This window comes from Peromyscus eremicus, chromosome 8a (assembly GCF_949786415.1).
Source record: "Peromyscus eremicus chromosome 8a, PerEre_H2_v1, whole genome shotgun sequence".
Classification (NCBI taxonomy): domain Eukaryota; kingdom Metazoa; phylum Chordata; class Mammalia; order Rodentia; family Cricetidae; genus Peromyscus; species Peromyscus eremicus.
The window spans coordinates 36,722,576-36,747,336 of record NC_081423.1 but is presented as its reverse complement, the minus strand read 5'-3'; the positions used below and the strand labels follow the sequence as shown (position 1 = coordinate 36,747,336).

Sequence of the window (24,761 nt, the reverse complement as noted above, 5' to 3'; positions counted from 1 at the left end):
AATCAAGCATTCTAACACAGCACAGCCAAAGCCAGTTAATGTGATATTTGCTGCCATAGTGACTTTTCTGTTGCTGTGATAAGACACCATGACCAGGGCAACTTAGAAATGAAAGCATTTCGCCAGGCGTGGTGGCGCAGGCCTTTAATCCCAGCATTTGGGAGGCAGAGGCAAGCGGATCTCTGTCAGTTCAAGGCCAGCCTGGTTGACAAAGCAAGTTCAAGAACAGCCAGAGCTACAAAGAGAAACCTTGTCTTGGGGGAAAAAAAAAAAAAAAAAAAAGGCAGCTGAGGTATAGACTGCCTTCTTAAGGTCCCCAAGATCTGCTCGGGCCCCATGATACCCAGATCATCATTCTCAGAACTGAGTACTTTGCATGGCAAAGGAGTCTTTGCAGAAGTGATAAAAGTTAAACATCTTAACTGAGGGAGATTGCCCTGAAGGGTCCCAGGTGTCAGTTTAAGAAGATGGGAGGGAAGGTGGGATGTGAGAGAGCGCCTTGTGCGGATGCAGGCTGGAGCAGTGTCCTTGGAAAATGAGAAAGGGTTCCAAGCCAAGTGATAAAGACAGCTGCTTGAAGCCAAAAAGGGCAAAGAAACGTTTTATCCCTCAGAGCCCACGGAAGGAATGGGCCCTGATGACACCTTAGACCAGTCAAGCCTGGTTGAAGAAATAGGGTTTCAGTCCTCACCCAGGCCCAGAAGAGCCATACAACAGGGCCACCCCTCCAGCTCTCTGGGTCCTCTCTGTTCCAAGGCCCCTGGTGACAAGGTTCATTCACTCAACTCCATAACACTGACAGAGGCTTCAGAAGGAAAGAATAGCAGGCCATTCTTCAGAGTGAAGATCCCCTTCCTGAAGTCCAGAAGAGCACATAGACTCTGCATGTTAGACTAATCACTGACCGGACTGTCTGTCCCCCAAAACACAGGAAGGTTCAGAAAATAAGCCTGTCTATTAACCACCACAGCGAAGCCAAAGGCAGACGCACTGGGCAGATACCTAACACAAACATTTTCTTACCTGTCATGAAATTAGAATTTAAAGACAACAGCATGTAAGAGAACACACAAACCAGGTAGCCATCTACCAGTAAGCTATAGGAGCCCTGTCTGCAGTGATTGGGAAAAGGCAGTAATAGCCAGATGTGGTGCCTCACACCTTTAATCCCAGTGCTCAGGAGGCAGAGGCAGAGGCAGGTCTCTGAGTTTGAGGCCAGCCTGGTCTGAATAGTGAGTTCCAGGACAGCCAGGGCTACAGACAGAGATCTGTCTTTAAAGAAAAGGCAGTACAAGCTAAGTGTGAAAAGGGTGAGGCACCCCCAGTTTCAGATCTAGTCGGCACACACAGGACACAGCTTCCCTTACAGCCGCTCAGAGCTGCTCTAACTCAGCCCCCACACTAGCAAGCTTTGAAGTGGGATAGGTTCCTTTCTCGTCACTGCTTTTAGACCTTTCACTAAACGCTGCCCTTCCCCACACGTGTAACAAGCAGGCCTCACAGTAGAGCAGACGACCTGGGCTTAAATCCCAATACCGCTGTTGGCTGGCTGAAGGGCCTGTCACTCACCTGGGAAAGGGGGTTTTTCCAAAGGAAGAGTGATTTCGTATTTATAAACACACATACCAAGTAGGCAGTCCCAGCAGTGCGTTGACACATGGGAGCCCTCACCCATCAGTCTGGTCTTGCAGTATTCCTTAGCCTCAGCCACACCCTCTTTCCTAGTCCCTGTCTGTTGTGATAAAGCACGGACAGAAACCAACTTGGAGTAGAAAGGGTTTATTTAGCTAACCCTTCAGTCACAGCCTGTCATCGGGAGAAGCTGGAACAGGAGTCAAGGCAGGGCTGAGGCAGAGGCCATGGAGGAACACTGCTTACTGGCTTGTGCCCATGACTTGCTCAGTCTGCTTTCACAGCTCAGGCCCCCCCTGCCAGGGATGGCACCACCCACAGTGAGCTGGATTCTTAGACATCAATCAAGCAAATGCCTCTTACAGACTCGCCCACCGGCCAATCTGATGGGGGCAGTTCCTCAACTGAGGCCCCCTCTTCCTAGATGACTGGTTTGTGTTGGGGTCAGGGGGAGGGGACCAACAGGTACAACAGATCCTTTGTCAACTTGACACTGTTAAACTCTAGCTTTTTATTCCTACACTCTCACAATAATATCACAGTATAAATCGGTCCAGCTTTTAAAAAGTTCCACAGCCCTGGCATCTCCAGTATGCTGGAGTCTCCACCCGCAACCGAGGCTACACCTTCAAAAAGACCGCCAGGCCTGTGCAGGTATTCTAACTCGTCAGTGTGCCAAGCCACAGCATCTCTCCATTATCCCTTTATGCCTTCAAAACCAATGCCACATGAGAGTCTTACACATTACCAAATTTGGCTGCCAGCTTGAGGTACCACCTTAGCCCCCTTTAACCACAGTTGAACCCAGATTTTGATTTAATGTTAGTTTCTTATTCATCACAGCCAGATTTTCAGCCTCAGCTGACCTCAACAGATTCTTAACATTAGCACATGACCAGCCTCAGTGGTCTGCTTCCCTCTGTGACTTCACAGCCCAGGCTTCCATCACCACCTCCTGACATTTGTATTCTCCAAGCTCTTCACGCACTAAAGCTCTGCACACTCAATGGCTTTTCTGGCCCAAAGTTCCAGATGCCACCACAGTCCTCTCCAAAACAACATGACCCATTATGTCACAGCGATACTGCACCGTCGGTACCAATTCCTGTCTTAGCTTGCTTTTCTACTGCAGTGCTAAAACACTGACCAAAACCAGCTTTAGGAAGGAAGGGGTTTTGGTTTACCCGTCCACGTCACTGTCCATCATCAAGGTTAGCTGCAATGGGAGCGCAAGGCACGAACCTGAGGCAAGAACTCAAACAGACCGTGGAGGAGTGCTGCTTACTGCTTGTAATGCAGGCTCGCTCAGTCTGCTTTCTTGTACTCCCTAGGACCACCTGCCCATGGGGGCCCGACCCACAGTGGGCTGGACTCATATCAATCATCAAGGAAATGCCCCATAGGCCAATCTGATGGAGGCGGTTCCTCAATGGAGGCTCTCTCTTCCAGGTGCCAGGTGACTTCAGTTTATGCAAAGTTGATCACTGAAGAGTTTAGCTTCCAGTGAAGTGCGCTGAATGCCCAACGGTCCTGGATCCTACTGCAGTTTTGTTCCATTGGTTGTACTAGCTTTCCACACTGTTTCCTTCGTGCCTTTACTTCCCCCTTCACAGTTTAATTCCATGGCCCACTGCTGTAGCTCCTAGCTGTATTGCCTGGCCTCCATGCCCATAGTCCCCTAGCTCCCTAGCCCTGGGTAAGCCCCGCTGTCCTCCATGCCCATAGTCCCCTGACTCCCTAGCCCTGGGTAAGCCCCGCTGTCCTCCATGCCCATAGTCCCCTGACTCCCTAGCCCTGGGTAAGCCCCGCTGTCCTCCATGCCCATAGTCCCCTGACTCCCTAGCCCTGGGTAAGCCCCGTTGTCCTCCATGCCCATAGTCCCCTGGCTCCCTAGCCCTGGGTAAGCCCCGCTGTCCTCCATGCCCACAGTCCCCTGACTCCCTAGCCCTGGGTAAGCCCCACTGTCCTCCATGCCCACAGTCCCCTGCCTCCCTAGCCCTGGGTAAGCCCCACTGTCCTCCATGCCCATAGTCCCCTGGCTCCCTAGCCCTGGGTAAGGCCCGCTGGCCTCCATGCCCATAGTTCCCTGACTCCCTAGCCCTGGGTAAGCCCCACTGTCCTCCATGCCCATAGTCCCCTGGCTCCCTAGCCCTGGGTAAGCCCCACTGTCCTCCATGCCCATAGTCCCCTGGCTCCCTAGCCCTGGGTAAGCCCCACTGTCCTCCATGCCCATAGTCCCCTGACTCCCTAGCCCTGGGTAAGCCCGGCTGGCCCCTACCATGCGATCTTCTTTGCTATTTGTTTCCCAGAGCTGCTGTTGCTGGCTTCGGCCTGTCTAGAACTCCTCTCTGTACTCACCTATTCCCTGATGTCACCGATGCCTCCTAGCTTTAGAATTAGTCTCTTGGTTTGTGTTCCCCCAGCAGAGCCTCAAACTGCTTCAAGTGAAAGTCAACCAAGGTAGGGAGCTTGGGAAGAGGCAGAGGGAAGGCAGCCGACTGGTAAACCAGCTACCACAGTGGGCAGTGGGCGCTTGATCCCACAGAGACTGAGATGTGGTAAAATGCACACCAATAGACTGTCTGGAGAGGGGGAGCTGGCTGTGTGGACCCCCAGAGCTGCACCCACAGTTAAAAACTACAAACAAGAAGTCTAACAAGGCAGCAGGTGGCCAGCGGCAGGCACAGGGCAGGTCCTCACGTGTGGGCAGGCCCAGAACTCCTGTTCCAGTGGCCTGTATGCTGATGCTCCTCAGTGTTTGTCTGCAGTCCAGATCTCTTCTAAACTGACTCACCCAGCAGCCTGCGGACAGCTGCACATCCAAACACACTCGACTATCTAACGGACATCTGAAACTCAAAACGACCCAGGCCACTTCTCCTCCAGAAACTCCAAATGACAGTATAGTCTTCCAGTTCCTGCTGCTAGTCCAGCACCTTCTGTTTAACTCACAGTTCAAGCCCATTACCTCAGTTTAAAACTCAACTTTCAGAAGGTATCCAAGGACCACCCCGATGGCCCTGCAGGTGAAAGTTCTTGCCAAGTCCCGGCCCCATGTGATAGAAAGAGAAAACCAACCCCATAAGTTAGTTAAAGAAAATGTAATTTTAAAATGTTTTTAAAAGTCATCTAGAGCCGGGCACCTTTAATCCCAGCACTTAAGAGGCAGAGGCAGATGGATCTCTGTGAGTTTGAGGCCAGCCTGGTCTACAGAGTGAGATCCAGGACAGCCAAAGCTGCACAGAGAAACTCTTTTTGTCTCAAAAAACCAAAACAAAGCAAACAAGTCATCTAGAATCTGGCCATGTCTTGCCATCAAAGCCAGCAGGACTTTGGCCCTGGCATCAGCATCTCTAACTTGGAGAACCTGAGTAACCACATCCACTGAGCCCGCCCGGCTTGGTTCTGTTCCCTCACAGCTGCAGCCAATGATCTTGTAAGTGTGCCTCAGCTCTGACACTAGCTTATGTGTAAAGGCCCCTGAATTGACAGCAGTTACGGCTCTGTAAGCACATAGTAAGCTGAAAATAGAGGTCAGAGAGGCCACAGTTACCCCTCCCCCACTGGCTGTCCTGTTCAGCAACACAGTGAAGGCTGTTTCCACATCCAGACACGCAGCCGCCTGGGCTCAGAGCCACTGGCCAGCACTGTAACATATTTTATAGCATGATTGGCTTAGGAAAAGTTCAGACTGCGAGAGCAGAAGGAGTTTCTAGGGCCAGTGAGATGGCTCAGTGGGCAAAGGCTCTTGTAAACCAACCTGAGTGTGATCTCTGAGACCCACATAAAGGTAGATGGGGAGAGCCAACTCCATGGTGTCATCCTTTGAGCTCTACATGGGAACATGCATGTGCATGCACACACAGTAAGTATGTTTAAAAAAAAATCTAAAAAGGACAGCTTCTACTCCGCATACTCATAGTGCACTAAGTCAGAAAATTATAAAACCTAAGTCAGTGGCCGGGCGGCAGTGGCGCAGGCCTTTAATGCCAGCACTCAGGAGGCAGAGCCAGGCCGATCTCTGTGAGTTTGAGGCCAGCCTGGTCTACAGAGTGAGATCAAGGACAGCCAAGGCTGCACAGAGAAACCTTGTCTTGAAAAACCAAAAAAAAAAACCAAAAAAACAAAAACAAAAACAAAAAACCTAAGTCAGTGTTCAGCTATGCATGCTAAAGCTAAACACGCTGCAGATAAAACAGCCTATAACACATAGATGTTAAGACAGCAATTCAAGGGCTGCGGGGTGGAGTTCGCTCAGTAGAGTGCTTACCTAGCATGCATAGAGCCCTAGGTTCCATCCTCAACCCCATAAATAAACCAGGCATGACAGTGTGTGTGTGTGTGGTGTGTGTGTGTGTGTGTGTGTATGCACGCGCGCCTATAATCCAAGCACGCAGGAGGTGGAGATAGGAAGATCAGAAATTCAAAGTCAAAGCCAGGCAGTGTTGGCCCACGCCTTTGATCCCAGCACTCAGGAGACAGAGACAGGTGGATTTCTGTGAGCTCGAGGCCAGCCTGGTCTACAGAGCAAGTTCCAGGACAGTCCCCTAAGCTACAAAGAAACCCTGTCTCAAAAAGCAAACAAAAACAAAAAAGAAGAAGAAAGAAATTCAAAGTCAGCCTGGGCTACATACTAAGTTCTAGGGCAGCCTGGGATACATGAGACCCTGTGTCCAATAAAGTTAAGCACTTCCCACAAAGAAAGGCCTAGGGCCAATGTCTTCATTAGTGATGTCTGTCTGACATTTAGAGTAACCCAGTCATTTTTAAACTCTTCTGAAAAACAGGAAGGGAGAAAAGAATATAGCTGAGTTCATTCTACAAGGTCCACATCACACTGATAGCAGCCAGGAAACTCGAAAGATCACTCTTTGTGAATGTTTCAGGCTGACCAACCACAACAGGTGTCATATGTATGTGGCATTATACCTCACTCAGTGGCTCCTCTCCCCTGTTCCTGTCCCCTCTGGAGGGTCCCCTTCCTTCCCTGTCACTTACTCCACTTCTGCTTTCTTATCTCACAGGTTCCATTACCCTTTCTTCTCCAGAGCAGTATCGTATGAAAACATGCTAGCAAGGCAAATATCTAATACACACACACACACACACACACACACACACACACACACACGCCAGCAGCACAGGCTGCCAAAGAAAATGCAGACACACTGGAGCATATCAGTGCACCAAAGGACCTGATGAACAGGGCAGAAACGGAATGTGCAGCACAGAGAGAAACATCTGTCAATCATCTGCACGATATGACATGATAGCCCAACTAGAGAACTCTTACAATGCAGCAAATTTGAAAATGAAGTTTTCCTTTATGGGTATGAGTGTTTGCCTTCCTGTATGTCTGTACGCCATGTGCACGCAGTGCCCAAGGAGACCAGGAGAAGGCACTGGATCTACTGGAACTAAAGTGACAGACCATTGTAACCCTCCTCATGGGTGCTGGGTCCTCTGCAAGAACACCGAGTGTTCTCAACTGCCTCGCCATCTCTGTAGCCTCCACAATGTGGAGCTACCACAGGAGCTGCATTTCGTGTTCCACTAATAGGATTCACATTCTCTAAATCTCACTCACTGTGTGTGTGTGTGTGTGTGTGAGAGAGAGAGAGAGAGAGAGAGAGAGAGAGAGAGAGAGAGAGAGAGAGAGAGAGAAGCAGGCAGACAGGGTTAGCAGTCATCCTAGCAAGCATCCTAAGGTAGCAATTCTTAAAAACCGATTTCAAAATGGGCAAAGAACTTGAATATGTATTTGTCAAAAAACAGGGCAGGGATATGAGCCAGACATGGTGGCTCCCACCTGTAATACCAACACTTGGAAGGTAGGAACAGCAGGATCGGTAGTAATCCAGGGCCAGTCTGAGCTACATAGTGACTTCAAGGGCAACCTGGATTACATGAGACTGTCTAAATAAATAGGCAAATAAACTCACAAATTTTCAACATCTTTAAATACTAGGGATGTGCAAACCAAAGCCACAGTGTGGGACTGGAGAGAGGGCTCAGAGGTCAGCAGCACTAGCTGCTCTTCCAGAGGACCCGGGTTTGGGTCACAGCACCCACATGCTGGCTCACAACTGTCTGCAGCTCCAGATTCATGAGATCCGACGCCCTCTTCTGACCTCTTTAGGAACCAGGCATGCATGGTGCACATACGTAGATGCAGACAAAGTCCCAATGCAACACTTCTAGAGCTGTTAGGATGACTGCTAACCCCGCCCCCCCACCCCCCACACAGAGTGAGATTTAGAGGATGTGAATCCTATTAGTGGAACACGAAATGCAGCTTCTGTGATAGCTCCTTAAAATGATGAAGACATTTAGAGCGACTCTTGTTAAACACTTTATTTTATTTGTAATAATGTGTTTGTGCACATGTTTGTGTGTGGGTGTGTGCACATGAGTGCAGTTCCCTTAGAGGCCAGAGGTGTCAGATCCTCTGGAGCTGGCGTTATAGGCAATTATTCCTAAGAATTATGTTCTAGGGGCTAGAGAAATGGCTCAATGGTTAAGAACCTGTACTGCTCTTCTAGAAGACCCAGGTTTGGTTCTCAGCACCCACATGGCAGCACACAACTATTTGTGACTCCAGCTCCAGGGGACCTGACACACCCTCTTGTAACCCACAGAGTACACACACACAGAGACACATAAATACAAATAAATGTTTTTATTAGAGTAGGATTCATCAGTCCCATTTCTGGAATATACCCAAAGCAACTGAAAGCACACTCAAAGATCTAAGATTGGCACAGCAGCCAAGCGTCAGAAGCAGACCACACACTCGCGATCTTCATATTGTGAAATATTGGCCTTACAAAGGAAGGAAATTCTGAGGCACACAGCAGTGTGGAGGAGCCTTGAGGATGTTAGGCCAAGTCACAAAGGGAAAACTACTGCATGTTTATAGAGATCCAAGTAACAATGCTCCCAGAGCCTGGGCGAGGTGGGGATCTGGAAAGTGGCAGGCTCTGTTTCTCAGGACAGAGAGTTCTGGGCTTCAGTTGCACAGTGTGAATGCTTAACAGTCCTGACCTCAGCAAGTAGAAATGGGAGACGATACTAGCCAGGGAGTGGTGGTTCACACCTTTAATCCCAGGGAGGCAGAGGCAGATGGATCTGAGTTCAAGGACAGCCTGGTCTACAGAGGACAGTCAGGGCTACACAGAGAAACCTTGTCTCAAAAAGCCAAAAATAAATTTAAAAAATGGGAGAAGGTAAGGTTTATATGTATGTTAATGAAAGTGCAGAGGAGAAGCACACAGAGAAATACAGTTAGTGTGGGTCAGTGTGCCTAATACATCCTAGCTCTGTCTGCTGAGAGGGCTAACATGTGGCGCCATGCTGGTAATGATGCATGGAGTGCTGCATCTCGATCTCAAAACACCCACTGCAAGAAAACAAGCCAGGCTCCTTGAAGAAGTTGATTCGGGACAGAGGAAGGGAAAGAATAAAAAGTTCAGGCAGGACAGACAGCCTCAGACTCATGATCATCCGCTTCAACCTGAGTGCGGAGGTTACAGGTGTGGCTACCATACCTGGTGTGCTGGCAGGAAATTAAAATAATTTTAAATAAAGAGCATTCAATTCATCCAAAATCATCATCATCATCATCATCATCATCATCATCATCATCATCATCATCTCATAGGACCTCTCTGGGAGTGGTGGCACACACCTTTGATTCTAGTGCACCAGAGGTAGAAGGTGGGAGGTTCTCTGTTGAGTTCAAGGCCAGCCAGGGTTTCACAGTGAGACTTTGTCTCAAATCAAGAAACAAAAAAAACAATAAGTAAATAAATAACAGGACCTAACCTTAACTAATTTCTAACACTGGGACAGGGGCTGGAGCATGGCTCAGTTGTAACGTACCTGCTGCACAAACACGAGGACCGAGTTCAGACCACGGCACCCACTGGCCACATCCCTGTGTGCCTTTAATCCAGCACTGGGGAGGCAGAAACAGGACAGTCTCTGGGGCTAGCTGGAAGCCATTCCAGGGAATCAGCCCAGATTCAGTAAGGGAGCCACCTTAACAAACAAACAAAAAAAATAAGGTGGAGAATCCCTGCATCAACCTCTGGCCTCCACACACATGTGCACCCTTCCACTCACAACTGTGAGCGTGAGTGCACACAGACACGACTATACACACAGGCAAAACTATGCACATGCACATGCACGCGTGCACACACACACACACACACACACACACACACACACACACGGCGGGGGCAATTGGAACTGGTAATGAACGCTCATCCACACTCCAAGGGAAACCTGTAACACAACAAAGCGGAAGAGGACTGAGTGGTGCTCGGTGGCGGCTGTGTACCTGGCATGCGAAAGGCCCTTGTGTCAACTGCCAATGCTAGTACACAGGCACACACTGGAGGAAATGGAGACCAACCAGGAGAAGGAACGGACAACTCACAAATTCTTACACCGTCTCAGATTTTCACCAAAGAAATAAAGAACATGATAGTCGCACACCTCCCCCAGCCCCAAAGAATAAAATAGTCCTGGGATAAAAAAATAAGGCTATGGAAATATACCAGCAGAGGGACATTTTTCCAATGGAAAGCAGAGGAGAAATGACAGGAAAAGTTGAAGACCAGACTCCAAGAAGCATAAAACACAAAGAAAACCACAACAGTTCCAATCAGGAAAGAGTCTCCCTGCCCTAGTTGTGTGTGGTGTGTGTGTGTGTTTATATGCACACATATGGTTCTAATTTATGTGCCATGTGAAGGGCAAAAGGAAGGAAGATAAAGGGCACTTGGTCAGTTTGGGCCAGAGGTCTTGTGCACGTCTATCACAGCAGACAAAACTGGCCACTCCAAAGCACATCACTGGAAACAGGAGCCACGAAGACTAAAAAAAAATCCATCCACCTTCCAAAGAAAGGCTGAGGGAAGACATAAATTCAAAGGACTTTTGGGTTCTGGAGCCTCAGAAAGATAGACCTTTAAAATTCTGAAAGAAATTGTTTCCCATCTAAAATTTTATACTTGGCTAAACTGTGTGCTTATTTGATATTAAAATAAAGATATTTGCTGGGTGGTGGTGGCACAGGCCTTTAATCATAGCACTTGGGAAGCAGAGGCAGGTGAACCTCTGTGAGTTTGAGGCCAGCCTGGTCACAGAGCGAGTTCCAGGACAGGCTCCAAATGCTACACAGAGAAACCCTGTCTCGAAAAACCAAATAAATAAATAAATAAACAAACAAACAAACAAACAAAGTAAAGATATTTAGATACACACATTCTCAAAACTTTACCTCTTACACTCCTTTTATTAGCTGTCAGAAGGAGCTTGGGAGATGGTTCAATGTGAGTTAAATGCTTGCCGTGCAAGAGTAAGGGCCCAAGTTCAAATCCTCCACATCCACATATAAAGGATGGTGGAACACACTGGTAGCCATTGAGTTTACTGGCCAGCCAGACTAGCCAAAACAAGCTACAGTTTCAGCGAGAGATCCTGTCTCAAAAAAATAATGGAGAGTGATAGGAGTAGCTATCTATAGCCAACCAGCTGTGTGTGTACGCGCACGCGCGCACACACACACACACACACACAGATATCAAAAGACAAACCCATCAGAAGATGAATGTTTAACCTGATTCCGGCATCCCATGGTGTCTACATGTACTGGACATCACATGGCTCCTCCATTAATACGCACAACTTCTATGGTTTTGTATATCAGTTAAAATTAACTATATAAAAAAACCCAGGCCAGGTGGCGGTGGTGCACACCTTTAATCCCAGCACTCAGGAGGCAGAGCCAGGAGATCCTGTCTCAAAAAACCCTGTGAGTTTGAAAGCCTGGTCTACAGAACGAGATCCAGGACAGACACCAAAACTACACAGAGAAACCCTGCCTCGGACAAAACCAGAATCTAAAAGAAAGTTACTACAGGTATCTCCTGAGAAAGGGGAAAATCTGGAAGCAAGGACTGGGAGTATGTGGGGGATGCACAGCAAACTCCCTGTGCCCAAGTGGGCCTGGAAGGACAGAGAGAGGTTCCCAACCAGGGCCACAGGAGACCTCTGAGGAGGTGAATTTAGGCTTAAATCACTGAAAAACAAAAACAGAAAACTACCTGGTGACCTACACCTCGAATCCCATCACTCAGGGCAGAGGCAGAAGGATGGCACTGAGTTTGAGGCCAGTGGGGTCTAGATAGGGAGACCTTGACTCCAAAAACACAAAGTAACAACAACAACAATCCCTGTAGCACCCGACATTTGTATCCTACTTACAAATTCAGGACATGCACTGCCACAGTTTCACAGATGCCAGCAGAAGGTGTTCCTGGCTCAGAGATGGGTAGCATACCAGTTCTCCTAGTATGTGCAGGGAGCCAGACCATCCGGCACATACGATGGGCTGGAGCAGGAACGTGGAAGCCTGGTTCAGGGACCTGGCCTTTTGCTCTGAGGAGGATGGACTCTCTTCCTGTACGTGTGTTGTGTAGACTGAGAGCCATACTGCCCCATAGCGTGTCTTTTCTGAAATTCCTGGCAAGCATAACTTCCATGAAAATCAAATGAACAGTTGTACTTAACAAAACAACCCATACAATCGCACTCCTCCCAATTTGTCACCCACACTTTTGCAGAAGAGACCCAGAGCCCCGGGCGATCCAGCAAGAGCGGGAGTGGTCCTGAAACTCCAGCTGGTCCCGAGGCGAGCAGCAGGGCAGGCAGGAACGTTCCCCTACCAAGTTACTTCTGGAAACCCGCAAACTGCCCAGCTGCAGGCCATGGGCCCGTGGGTGCCCCGAGCGCAGGCCACACCCTGTGGAAATTGGTTTCTCATGGTGTAATAGGTGATTGAACACAGCTGGATATGAAGCACAATCCTGGCACTTATCCCAGCACTCCAGAGACAGAGGCAGGAGAATTGCCACAACTTCAAGGCCATCTTGGTCTAAAACGTATCCAATCTTCTGCCATTGTCATCTACAAAGTTCACACTCAAGAACAGCAAGGAAGTTACACACACACACAGTTTTTGTGTTTATTTGTTTGTTTGTTTATTGGTTTCTCCGTGTGGCCCTGGTTGTCCTGGAACTCTTTCTCTAGACCAGGCTGGCCTCGAACTCAGAGATCTGCCTGCCTCTACCTCTCAAGTGCTGGGATTAAAGCGTGGGCCGCCACCCCGGCTTTTTTTGATTGCTGTGTTTGGAGCCAAGGTCTAGCTTTGCAGCGCGGGCTGGCCTGGAGTTTGAGCAGGTGTGTCCAACCTGCAGTACGAAAGCAGCCAAGCACACCACCTTAAACTTACTGAAACATGAAGATTTAAAAACAAAAGAAGTGTCAGGTGGTGGTGGCACACACCTTTAATCCCAGCATTTAGGAGTCAGAGGCAGGAGGATCTTCAGGTTCTAGGCCAGACTGGTCTATATAGTGTGTTCCAGGACAGCCAGGGCTACACAGGGAGACCCTGCCTGGGGGAAAGAAAAAAAAAAAAATGAAAGAGAAGTTCTCGGTTCTCCCAGTGCAGCGGGCCTGGGGGCGGTGGCCCCTCTCCTGGTGGTCGTGGCAGGGGCAGGCGCGCGATGTTCCAGGGTGCGCAAGGGCACTGGGACACTGGTCCAGCCGGGGCTGTCCTGCCGCGCAGCGAGGGTGGTGGCCGCACCTTCCCGGAGACCGTGGAGGAGGCGGGGCGCACGTCCCCTTATCGACCCCATCTCCCGTTACATAAGGCCGCGCCCCTATCTCTGCGGGCCATCGCCGCGCCAGCGCGCCTTCTCCCACGCGCCGGGGGCGCCTACCCGCTGCTCCCCGCACGCCTTCTGCTTGTCTTGAGGGGCAGGGGCGCGTTGACTCATGCATGCACCACCCGAGGTGTTTCCCCGAGCCTTCCCCCACCGAGGAGACCTCCAAGGGATCTGCCGCCTGCCCTGTCCTCCAGAATGAGAAACTGAGGCCCCCAAAGGGGTCACTTATCTAGGCAAAGAACTCCAAGACCTGTGGGGCTGCCAGGGGCAGAGGCAGGTGTCCAGTTCCCAGGTCTATAGACAAGCTGGGAAGCCTCCACTATGGACAGAGAGCAGTCTATGGTGTTCCCATGAGAAGAGAGCTGGGTGAGGCTAGGTCCTGCAGGAGAGAGGGCGCCAGAGTCCCTTGAGGACCTTTGTGAGAAGATGGAGGCTGGCTGAGGAGAAGAAATGAGTCGGGGAAGAGTCTGAGAAAGAAGAGAGGGGCATGAAGGGGCCGCTGTTGGCCTAAGGGAGGAAGTAGGTGAGGGTGCATCTTGAGTCACTCCCCAGGAGGCAAATGCTGTGGCCTCTGCAGAGGGTGGTAGTTGAGGATGAGGAAAGACTAGGAAAAAGGTCATGTGCTGGCATCCTGCAGCTGAGGGCGGCCTGCAGGAGACAGGCCCAGGAGCTGCCCCCTTCAGTCATCCTGAACACGCAGGGAAGTTTGAGGCCCTAGAAGGCCAGCACCGCTTCTGCGGAGAAGGCGGCAAGTGTGGCGGCCCCAGTCTCGGCCGCATCATGCTCTCTGACTCGGGCTGGAGTTGGAGCAGCCTGATGCCTACCCAGCCCAGCTATAGGGTCCCAGCAGAATGGCCGAGAGGGAAGGCTGCCCGCTGACAGAATCGGCACCAGAACGGTTTTACACGTGAACGGTCTGGGGAATACCTGAGCTGGCTGCGTCACAATAAACTTTGTACAGTATGAACTCTGATCCCTCCCACTTATGAAGCCGAGGAGCAGCGGGGTGGACGGAAGTGAATTTCCCTCACTCCCTCTGTCCTGTTTGAATTCTGTGTCCTTGGATGATTTATGAGATATGTTCATTGAAATTAAGAAGGGGTGGGGGAGAAAGAGAAGAAAATGTCCCCGATTCTCACAGAAGACAGATATTGCCATGTGCCCAGAGGCTGCTGGGTACTTAGCAACCCAAAGGGGTCAGTATTGGGCTGGCTGCCCAGGAGCTTGGGGTGGTGGTCACCAGGTGGAACTACTGGGGCGAAAGCTGGCTTTGCTGATGCCCCCCTGGGAGATAAGCCACCGCTATCTTGGAAACTCTGTCCCAGACCCTTCTCAATAAATCCACTAAATCAGACTCTTTCCTTTAGACGGCACTGGATTTTCCAAAAAAGCTAAAAAAGAAAAAAAAATCAAGATGAGTAAAGATGTGGTTTTCAGATAATGCCCAACAAAGCAGCGACCAGAGGTGAGGCGTCACCACTTGGGCTTATAAAAGCTGCTGCCACAGGCTACGGCCACAAAGCCACCAGCTTAAGCCAGCCTACAGTTCTTCTGCGCCTTGGTTCTCTCGTTGGCTCTGGGCTTCATGGCGCTCTGGGTGACCGCAGTCCTGGCTCTCGCCTGCCTTGGTGGTCTCGCCGCCCCAGGCCCCGTGCCTCGACCCATGCCGCCCCCTGTGGCCCTCAAGGAGCTTATTGAGGAGCTGAGCAACATCACACAAGACCAGAGGGTGAGTAACACACCTCCCCCTCCCCGGAAGACGTCATGAGCAGGCTGGGTCTGGCCTTGTATGTATGATAGAGGGAAAAGAGAAGCTAGCTTGGGGGTGGGGGCAACAGTGTGGTCAGTGAAAGGTCCCCCAAAGGAAAGACCTTTACAACGGGACAGATTTTCTCCAAGAAAACCCATGGAAGAGAGGTTTCTAGAAGGGGAAACCAGATAGCTCCCAGACTTCTCACAGTCTAGGCTGGTTACAGGGACAGGGGAGGGTTGGGATGTGGATCCAGAGCTTGCTAGGGTAACCAAGGAATGGTGAGCCAGAGAGTGCCAGGTGGTCCTTGAAGCTCCATGTTGACCAATCATTATCAAGGTTCTGCAGAAGGAGGGCTGAGAGTGGGGCTGGGGGATGACCAGAATCTAGGACAATGAGCTGCATTAGTTGTGGAACGCTGATTACTGTGGTTCCCAGAAACTGCCCTGTTTAACCAAAGTGGAGAACTTGCTCAAAATGGCGGGGCCATTGGCATCTACCAACTGGATTTCCGACGCCACTGGCGTATGAGCTCACACTGTCCGACCATTGATTATTGCTAAACCTGGTGTTACGCTGTGTTGTCCCTTCTGATACCTCCAGAGGCAGGCACAGAGCCTTCGTTTTGTAAGGTTGGGGGAGGTTAATGTCACAGTCTAGACTCAAGCCTTGCAAGAATCGTATGAGGCTTCCTCTGTGTGTTTCTAACATAGCATCCCAGAGAACAGACTAGAGATACATCGGGCTCCTACTGCCTCAGCCCCGGCTTGACCAGGTCAACAGCAGCCTCTCCTACCCTTCTATGAAACTGCACTCTGGCTTCTCTGTAGGCCCCCATGCTCCTGGCCAGACTGTGGCAAGCTTCAGATGAGGCATTTCCCCTGTCGATAGCCACTCGATGTTCCTCTCTCAACTCCAGGACTGCCCCTGCCCCTCTGGAGCTTACAGTGTTGAGGGGCTGTCAGGCCCGACTCTATGCTACACTAGGGGTGCTTGTGGGCCTGGCCTGGCTGGGTGAGGCCCGTGACTTCTGCTCCCACTCTACTTCATGGTCTCTTTGTTTCCTCAGACTCCGCTATGCAACGGCAGCATGGTGTGGAGCGTGGACCTGACAGCTGGCGGGGTAAGGAGCCCGGGCTTCGGGATGTGGAGGCGGCTGTGGGTCTTGGCCTTCTTTTCTCTAAGCCCTCTTCACGCAGCTAGGGCTTTGCAAACCACCTTCAGAGCTACGCATGCCTGGAATATCAGAATTGGAGAGGTTGAGGCAGGAGGATTACCATGAGTTTGAGGCCAGTCTGGACTATATAACAAGTTCCAGGCTGGCCTGGGCTACAGAATGAGACTCTGCTTCACAGAAAGCAACTGTAAAAGCAAACTCTAGCTCAGTGGTTCTCAACCTTCCTGATGCTGCGACCTTTTAATACAGTTCCTCATGCTGTGGTGACCCCCCCAACCACAAAATTATTTTCATTGCTACTTCGTAACTGTAATTTTGCTACTATTATGAATCATATGTAAATATCGATGCACAGGGTATCTCTGATATGCGACCCCCCCCAAAAGGGCCATGACCCACAGGTTGAGAACCCCTGCCTGGGAAGCTACCCACTCACTCCTCATAATCTATGCTCCTTCTGCCCCACCCCCCCATACCCATCTGGCCAGTCCAACTGCCTTCTTGTAACCTGAGCCAGGCCCAACACCTGCCCTCTTCTCCCATAGTTCTGTGCAGCCCTGGAGTCCCTGACCAACATCTCCAGTTGCAAACCCATCTACAAGACCCAGAGGCTATTGAGTGGACTCTGCACCCGGAAGTCGGCTGGGGTAAGGCCTGCTCCATCCCTCCCTGCTGGTAGCCTGGCTGAACATCCCATGTGTGTATCTACCCAGGAGCGGGTCCACTGAGGCAGTAGGGACCCAGTCTTAGGAGGTACTGGTCCTGGGCTTAAGGGCTCCCAACTTTTACCTGAGCCTCAGTTTCCACATTTATAAAGAGGCAAAACCAGAACCCACCTGGCAGGGACTTTTGGAGAGCATTGTACGGGACAGTCCCTGGAAAGCCCCTGATGGGTGCTGGCTGCCCTCGACATTGGCGTCCCTCTAATGGATGGGCCTCTCTGTTGTCTTACAGCTTTCCAGCCTCCCAGATACCAAAATTGAAGTGGTCCAGTTCATAACCACACTGCTCAGCTACTCAAAGCAACTTTTTCGACACGGCACCTTCCAGTGACAAGAGAAAAACACAGAGACAGGCCCTGGTCATCTCAGCTGTGGAACCATTTTTCTTTCTCACATCCGACATTTCTTTGGGAGGCAGGGAGGAGGGTTGGGAAGGGATAAGATTGCCTTAGCTTTGACCTTGGCCTGTACTGCCTGCCTAGTGCCGGGGGCCTCAGCCTGGCAACTTCCTCTGTCAGTCCATCCCTATGCCTGTGGCCTGCTTCACACAGGCCGACTGAGGCAGAGAGCAGCTTGGGCACATTTCTTCTTGATCTTATTTATTATGGTTGTATGTTATTTAAATGAGTCTGTCAGTATTGGGGTGGGGGAATGGTTTGCTGCCTGCGCCCTGAGACTTGGGGCCCCAGCACCAAAGCAGTGGGCCTTGGGGTCCCTGGCAATAATTACTGTATACACAATTCTGCTACCTCACTGGGGCCTCCGGGTCTCACCTCAGGCAGGGGACAGGAGGGAAGGCCAGAACCACAGTCCTGTCTGCTGGCCGGCAGCAACCAGCCCTCAGCCGTGAAGTAACTTATTGTTTTATCCTTATATTTAAACTATTAAATAGGTTAGCAAAGAGTTAATAATATATGGAAGAATGGCCTGTTACACTTAAGGTGATGTGTGGGGAATGGCGGGGGGCGGGGGGGAGGCTTGTCATTGAACAAGTGTTTTCATTGACTGTCAAACTAGAAACTGGAAATAAAGACTGTGACAGATAGGCCTGTCTGCTTTTGCCTTCTCTTTTGATCCTTGGGGATGCTGGCCTGTGGGCTCCAGACTGAGGAGCCCAGTATGAGGCAGCCCTCCGGGCTAGGGGGTAGGGGTGGGTAGAGGATACACCCCCTGTCTACTGTTGGTGAACAGAGGGAGCTTGGGCCAGGAAGTTGGGGTTCAAGGGGGGTGTCTGGAGCAGGCGGGGAACCTCTTGGGTATCTCCCGATGACTGGCCAGCTGTGTCTGCACCACCCACACAGTCTCAGGTCTCCCTTGCCACAGTGGGAGGCACATAAGAGCCCGAGACGTGGTGCGGGCAGAAGGCTTGCCCAAGGCACATGCTGGGAAGGAGTAAAGCCCCACATTGCCCCTTTCTAACAGCCACCTGCCTATATACACGGCTCCTTTCCACTACAGTGCCCATGTGGATGTTCTCTATTGATGGGGCGTTCACTACTTACATTCTAGGGACAGCCTGTTGAATTTCTGGACCCCACTCATCACCGCTTTGTAAGCCAGGATGAATCAGTTGACATGTGGGGGACTGGGGTAGACAGATGAGGCCATGGAAGATGGCACCTCAGGGCAGGTGGACTGCCTGCCTCCCCCTTGCTGGCCCAAAAGCTGGAGGGGTGAAAGTATCTGCACCAGCAAGCTCTGGCTAACACGAGATCTGTCAGCATCCTTGGGAGATGCTGCCCAGAGCAGAAAGAGACCGAGAAGGGTAGGGTACCTCTGCAGCAGGTGTGGAGTGGGGTTCAGAGACCACTCAAACTCTAAATGACTGTAACACGAACACTTAAAAGGTCTTATTAATTTTTTGTTTTGTTTTGTTTTTCGAGACAGGATTTCTCTGTGTAGTTTTAGTGCCTGTTCTGGATCCCGCTCTGTAGACCAGGCTGGCCTCGAACTCACAGAGATCCGCCTGGCTCTACCTCCCGAGTGCTGAGACTAAAGGCATGTGCCACCGCCGCTGGCTAAAAGGTCTTATTAATTAAAAAGAAAAAAAAAAAACAGAGCCAGATATTGGGGTGAATTCTGAGAAATTAGAGAGGCCAAACAAGCCACAGACAACCTAACCTCACCAACTCCTCAGCTGATCTTGTTTCCTCAGACTGAAAGCCACTGAGTCCTCACCCAAATGGATCTCAGCTGAACTTCTGCTCAAAAGCCCCTAGTTCCCGGTCCTCACACCTTATATACCTTTCTGCTTCCTGCCATCACTTCCTGGGATTAAAGGCATGTGTCCTCCCCAAGCAAAGGCATGAGATCTCAAGTGCTGGGATTAAAGGTGTGTGCCACCTCACCTGGCGCTGTTCCCAGTGTGGCCTTGAACTCACAGAGATCCATCAGTGAGCGATAGCATTAAAGATGTATGCCATCACTGCCTGGACTCCGTGTTTAATCTAGTGGCTGTTCTGTTCTCTGATCCTCAAGCAAGTTTATTAGGGTATATAATATATTGGGGTACACACTGTACATCACCACAAATGACAGGCAGGGACCTTCCTGGAGCAGACTGGAACCTTCCATTCCAGTACTCACAGCCGCATGTCAGCCATGCAACACCAGGATGTGGCAGGAACTCTGTTATGTCAGCCAACTCTTGGGGAATCAAGTGCTCCCTTCTTGCCTCACTGCCAACAAAGGAGAGAGGGGAAGAGGCCACACAACAGCATTGGAGTCAGCCACTGTGAGAGAGAGAGAGAGAGAGAGAGGAGAGAGAATCCCTGCAGACAGGCGTGGGATGTGTGCAGCAGGACAGCACTGGCTCCCGGGAGGGCCAAAGGGGTCACGGTCACATTTGCCAAGGACCATCTGTGGTTGGCACGGCACCAGCCACCTAGACTAGGGACTGCAAGACATGGTACCAGACAGAACTTAGAAAGGTGGGGAAGAGGATGCTCTCCTCCATCCTTCCTGCTGGGGGTAATGCTGGGAAGTCAGGTGAGCAATGATCTTGGCATCCTTCTCCATCCATAGCCTAGAATCAAAAACTAGATGAATTGTTTTGGGTTTTTTTGTGGCAGGGTTTCTCTGTGTAACAGTCCTGGCTGTCCTGGAACTTGCTCTGTAGACCAGGCTGGCCTCAAACTCAGAGATTCACCTGCTTCTGCCTCCCAAGTACCAACCAGCTTGGTTGGTTGTTTAAGAAAAGGGTGATGTACGTGTGTGTGTGAACGTGTGTGCGTGTGCATATGTATACATGTGTATGTAATGTGTGTGTGACTGTGCATGTATATATGTGCATGTGTGTATGAGTGAGTGAGTGAGTGAGTGTGTGTGTGTGTGTGTGTGTGTGTGTGTGTGTAAGAAGCTAGAGGTCGCCGGGCGGTGGTGGCGCACGCCTTTAATCCCAGCACTCGGGAGGCAGAGCCAGGCGGATCTCTGTGAGTTCGAGGCCAGCCTGGACTACCAAGTGAGTTCCAGGAAAAAGGCTCAAAAGGCTCAAAGCTACACAGAGAAACCCTGTCTCGAAAAACCAAAAAAAAAAAAAAAAAAAAAAAAAAAAAAGAAGCTAGAGGTCAACCTTGGGTGTTGTTCCTCAGGAGCAATATTTTTGTTTGTTTGATTTTTGTTTTCTTTTTTTCACTTTTTGTTTGTTTTGTTTTCCGAGACAGGGTTTTTCTGTAGCTTTGGTGCCTGTCCTGGAACTCACTCTGTAGACCAGGCTGGCCTCGAACTCACAGAGCTCTGCCTGCCTCCGCCTCCTGAGTGCTGGGATTAAAGATGTGTGCCACCACCACTAGCTGAACCTTGTTTTTCTATATAGGTCTCTCACTCACTGGTCTAGAACTGGCCTATTAGGCCATCCATGCTGGCTGGTAAACAATCCCCAGAGATCCTTCAGCCTCTCTCTCCCCATCCCTGATGTTACAAGTGTGCACCATCCTACCTTCTTTCTCATGCTTTCAAGGCAAACAATTTACCCACTGAGCCAGCTCCCCAGGCCCCAAGAATAATGATTTTCTGAAAAACAGAAAATCATGTTCTGTGCATCTCCCATCAATATAGCTTCATCTCTACCCAGGTCCCCTCTACCTGACCAAGGTGTCAGCCAGTCTGTCCAAAATAAGGGAGATGGTTCAGGAGACAAACACACTTGCTGTACAATCCTGATGACCTAAACTCCATCCCTGGAACCCGTGCAGAAGGTCAGACACGCTGGTGGCATCTGTAACCCCAGCACTGTTATGGTAACGTGGGACGTGAAGACAGGACAATTGCACAGACGCTCATGGGTCAGCTGACTCCCAAAGAAGATGGAGTGATGGGGCTGGGGAGATGGTTCTGTAGTTAAGAGCACTGGCTAATCTTCCGGAGGCCCTGGGTTCAATTCCTTGCCCCCACCTACATGGTGGCTCACAACCGACTGTGTCTCCAGGCCCAGGGAATCTGATGCCCTCTTCTGGATTCCATGGGCACTGCACACACACGGTACACAAACATTCAAGCAAACCCTTGTCACATAAAATAAACAAATAAAATCTCAGCTGGGCATGGTGGTGCTCACCTTTAATCCCAGCACTCGGGAGGCAGAGGCAGGCAGATCTCTATAGCACAAATCTTAAAAGGTCTTATTAATAAAAACAAACCTGAAGCCAGGTATTGGGGTGAATGCTGGAAGATCAGAGAAGCAGAACAAGCCACAGCTTCTTCACCTCGCCAATTCCTCAGCTGATCCTGTTTCCTCAGACTGGAAGTCTCTGTGTGCTTATCCAAATGGATCTCAGCTGAACTGCTGCTAAAAGCCGAAAAGTTTAACCAGTCTAGTTCCTGGTTTTCACGCCTTATATACCTTTCTGCTTTCTGCCATTACTTCCTGAGATTAAAGGCATAAGTCACTATGCCTGGCTGTTTCCAGTGTGGCTTTGAACTCACAGAGATCAGGATGGATCTCTGCCTCTGAAATGCTAGTGTTAAAGGTGTGTGTGCCACCATCTTCTGGCCTCTATGTCTGTCTAGTGACTGTTCTGTTCTCTGACCCCAGATAAATTTATTAGGGTGCACGATATATTGGAGAACACAATATCACCACAGATCTCTGTGAGTCTGAGGCCAGCCTGACCTACAAAGTGAGTTCCAGGACAGCCAGGGCTGTTACATAGAGAAACCCTGTCTCAAAAAAACAAAACAAAAAGCTTCAAAAAAATTTTTTTAAGGTTAAAAGAGAGAACCAAAAGTTGTCCTTTGACCTCCACATGTACACAGTGGCACAGGTACACATGCACTTAAAAATACGTGTACACACACACACACACACACACACACACACACACTGAGCATTCTCTCCTCTCCCTCTCTTCTCTCCTTCTCTTCTCTCTCTCTTCTCTCCCTCCCTCTCCCCCTTCTGTGGTGTGTGTGTGTGTGTGTGTGTGTGTGTGTGTGTGTGTGTGTGTGTGTGTGTGTGTTCCGCAGCAATTCCAAAGGGAGCCTTCCTAATACAAGGTGCATATGCAGCCATACCAGGTCTGGCCACTAGGGGTCCTCAGCTAGCTGCAGCCTCATCCCCACCACAGCCCCAGTCCTTTATGCAGACTGTGCCCAGGCGACCTGTGGTCCTCAATGGGGTGCGCTGGGCCCTTCAGGAACAAAGGATAACTTACAGTGTCACAGAACAAAGCTGGTACACCTACCTGACAAGGAGGTGGCCCAGTCAGGAACAAGAGGAGGAGGAAGAAAGAGGAGACGTGTAAGTCTGAGAGCATCACCTGGACCCCTGGGAAGCTGCTGGGAGCTTTCTCCCATACACCAGGGCAGCTCTCAGCGGTGCCCAGAGACAGGGGAGCTGAGAAGAGCTGGGGGCCCCAGAGGAGCGGGGGAGGCAAAGGTGGTCAGGGCGTGGGGTGAGTGGCCCCTCCGCACCCCAGGCTCAGGAGGTTTCACTGGAGGAGGGAGGGACGAGGGACCGGGGCTCAGGTGAGAAGTGAGACACACACTCAGTTTCTGTTGAACTCAACAGCAAGCACTTCTCCTGGTCAGGCAAGGTGTTGAAAACACAATCACTTCAAGGGTTCCTCTGAGGCCAGTCCCTGGGGTGGAGGAAGAGGAACCCGGCAAAGGACTGTGTCTGTCCCCTAGTGCTGAGGGCGGCTAGGAGGATGGGGCTGACCAAGCCATGGGCTGTCACATTTACACCACCGTCAGTGTTTGCCCCTGCAGTCAGCTGGTCAGTGGAAACCAGCCTCAGCCTGCTTCTCCCTACTGAGATGGTGGCAGGTGCCACTGGCCATGTGTCCTGGCTTGGGGCACCCTGGTTGTGTGGTCCCACGCTTTAGGCTGGTGGAGACTAGAGCTCTGTCCAGAGTCACCCTCCCCCACACTGGCCTCTCTTACTCTGAAAACTAAAGTCACGAGGTCTCATTATCTTCGTTTCTCAGCTCCACCCAAAAGTGACAGAGAGCATGGCTTGCAACGAACTTTCCCAGATCAACTGATTTCTCGGCAGCCAGGGAGGGCCCCCCATGACGAGGCCATTCGAAATCCCAGAACCAGTTTTCTACTTACGACCTCACTTTCTGTTGCCCTCTCTCCCTTCCCCTCCACAGTACCATCTCGAGTGGAAAGTGATCCCCTCACAGAGTGTCTAAGAAACGCCTCCAGTCCTGCCTTCCCTGGGCTGTTGTGTGGTCAGAGGTGACGCAGGTACCAAAATTAAATATAGCAGATCTCGTCATCTCCGCTTCGAGCATCACAGTGGACCAGTGCGTGGGGGCTGCGCAGCTCTTCCTGAAACCCTCCTTAGGGAAGAGCCTGGCTGTCCCCCGCAGCCTGGCTACTGGCTACCTGGACCTGCAGCTCTGTGGTCCCTGGCCCTACTCAGGCCCACGCTGGAGTTCAAGGGACATCAAAGAAGAAAAAGCAACCTCTCATGCACTCATTCTCCTGTGTTCTCACTTCTGCTACATACTTTGTTATGATAAGTACACGTCCATTCCCCAGTGGGGCCACGGACAAAGACATTTAATAGAGAAAAGCAGAACATTCCTGAGCTTCATGGAAGGGACAGATCGGGACTGGGGCTGGCGTAGGGACAAACGGTATCCTGGGACCCTCAGCTCTTTCAGGAAGGGATAGTGTCTGGGAAGGCATGGCTATAACCTGGCCAGATGAGCTGTCTGCTCTCCTGGGCCTCCAGGCCTTCAGATCCACGGTGGGTAGTGAAGACACCGGAAGGAAGTGTGCCCAGGGGACCGACCACTCAGCTAGTTCTGAGGCTGAAATAACACCAAGGTCGTGGGGACAGAGGAGAGTACCTGCTGACTTCAACGGCCTTCCCGCTCTCTCTTGAGAAAGTCTTCCCCCGTGTCTCAGGGCCACAGCCCACGCAGACACTTGTCCACACATGTGGCTGCTGTTGTTACCTCTTCTCTTGGGCCCTGTGCTTTGGTGGAGTCCTCTCTGTGTCTGTGATCAGGGTCCCTTATCCAGACCTTTTGAAGACATAGCTAGACATGTAGCCAAGGGTTCAGGGCAAGGACTTCATGAAGGATCAAATTAACTCTGGCTTCAAGTTCCATGGTGTCCCTGATTGTAAGAATTGTTACTTGGGCCAAGTCTCAGGTGCCACTCTGAAGCAGAGCTCCATTTATCCATCTATTCATCTATCCATTCATCCATCCATCCACCCACCCACCCACCCACCCCTCCCTCCCTCCACCCACCCACCCACCCACCCCTCCCTCCCTCCACCCACCCAC

General features: G+C 50.7%; 1 protein-coding gene and 1 long non-coding RNA gene across 2 annotated transcripts; one reads left to right on the top strand and one right to left on the bottom strand.

Annotated features, from left to right (window-relative positions):
- The first annotated feature begins 14,363 nt into the window (after positions 1–14,363).
- On the top strand, positions 14,364–17,920 carry Il13 (interleukin 13). Its single transcript, XM_059269335.1, has 5 exons — positions 14,364–14,566; positions 14,738–15,099; positions 16,190–16,243; positions 16,843–16,944; positions 17,252–17,920. The coding sequence occupies exons 2-5, from the start codon at positions 14,956–14,958 to the stop codon at positions 17,348–17,350; spliced, it is 399 nt and encodes a 132-aa protein (XP_059125318.1). The 5' UTR covers positions 14,364–14,566; positions 14,738–14,955; the 3' UTR covers positions 17,351–17,920.
- LOC131916028 (uncharacterized) lies at positions 14,750–23,683 on the bottom strand. Its single transcript, XR_009380490.1, has 3 exons — positions 23,398–23,683; positions 17,134–17,340; positions 14,750–16,356 (listed from the first exon to the last, which is right to left on the bottom strand). It is a non-coding gene; the product is annotated as an uncharacterized LOC131916028 (long non-coding RNA).
- Positions 23,684–24,761: the final 1,078 nt, after the last annotated feature.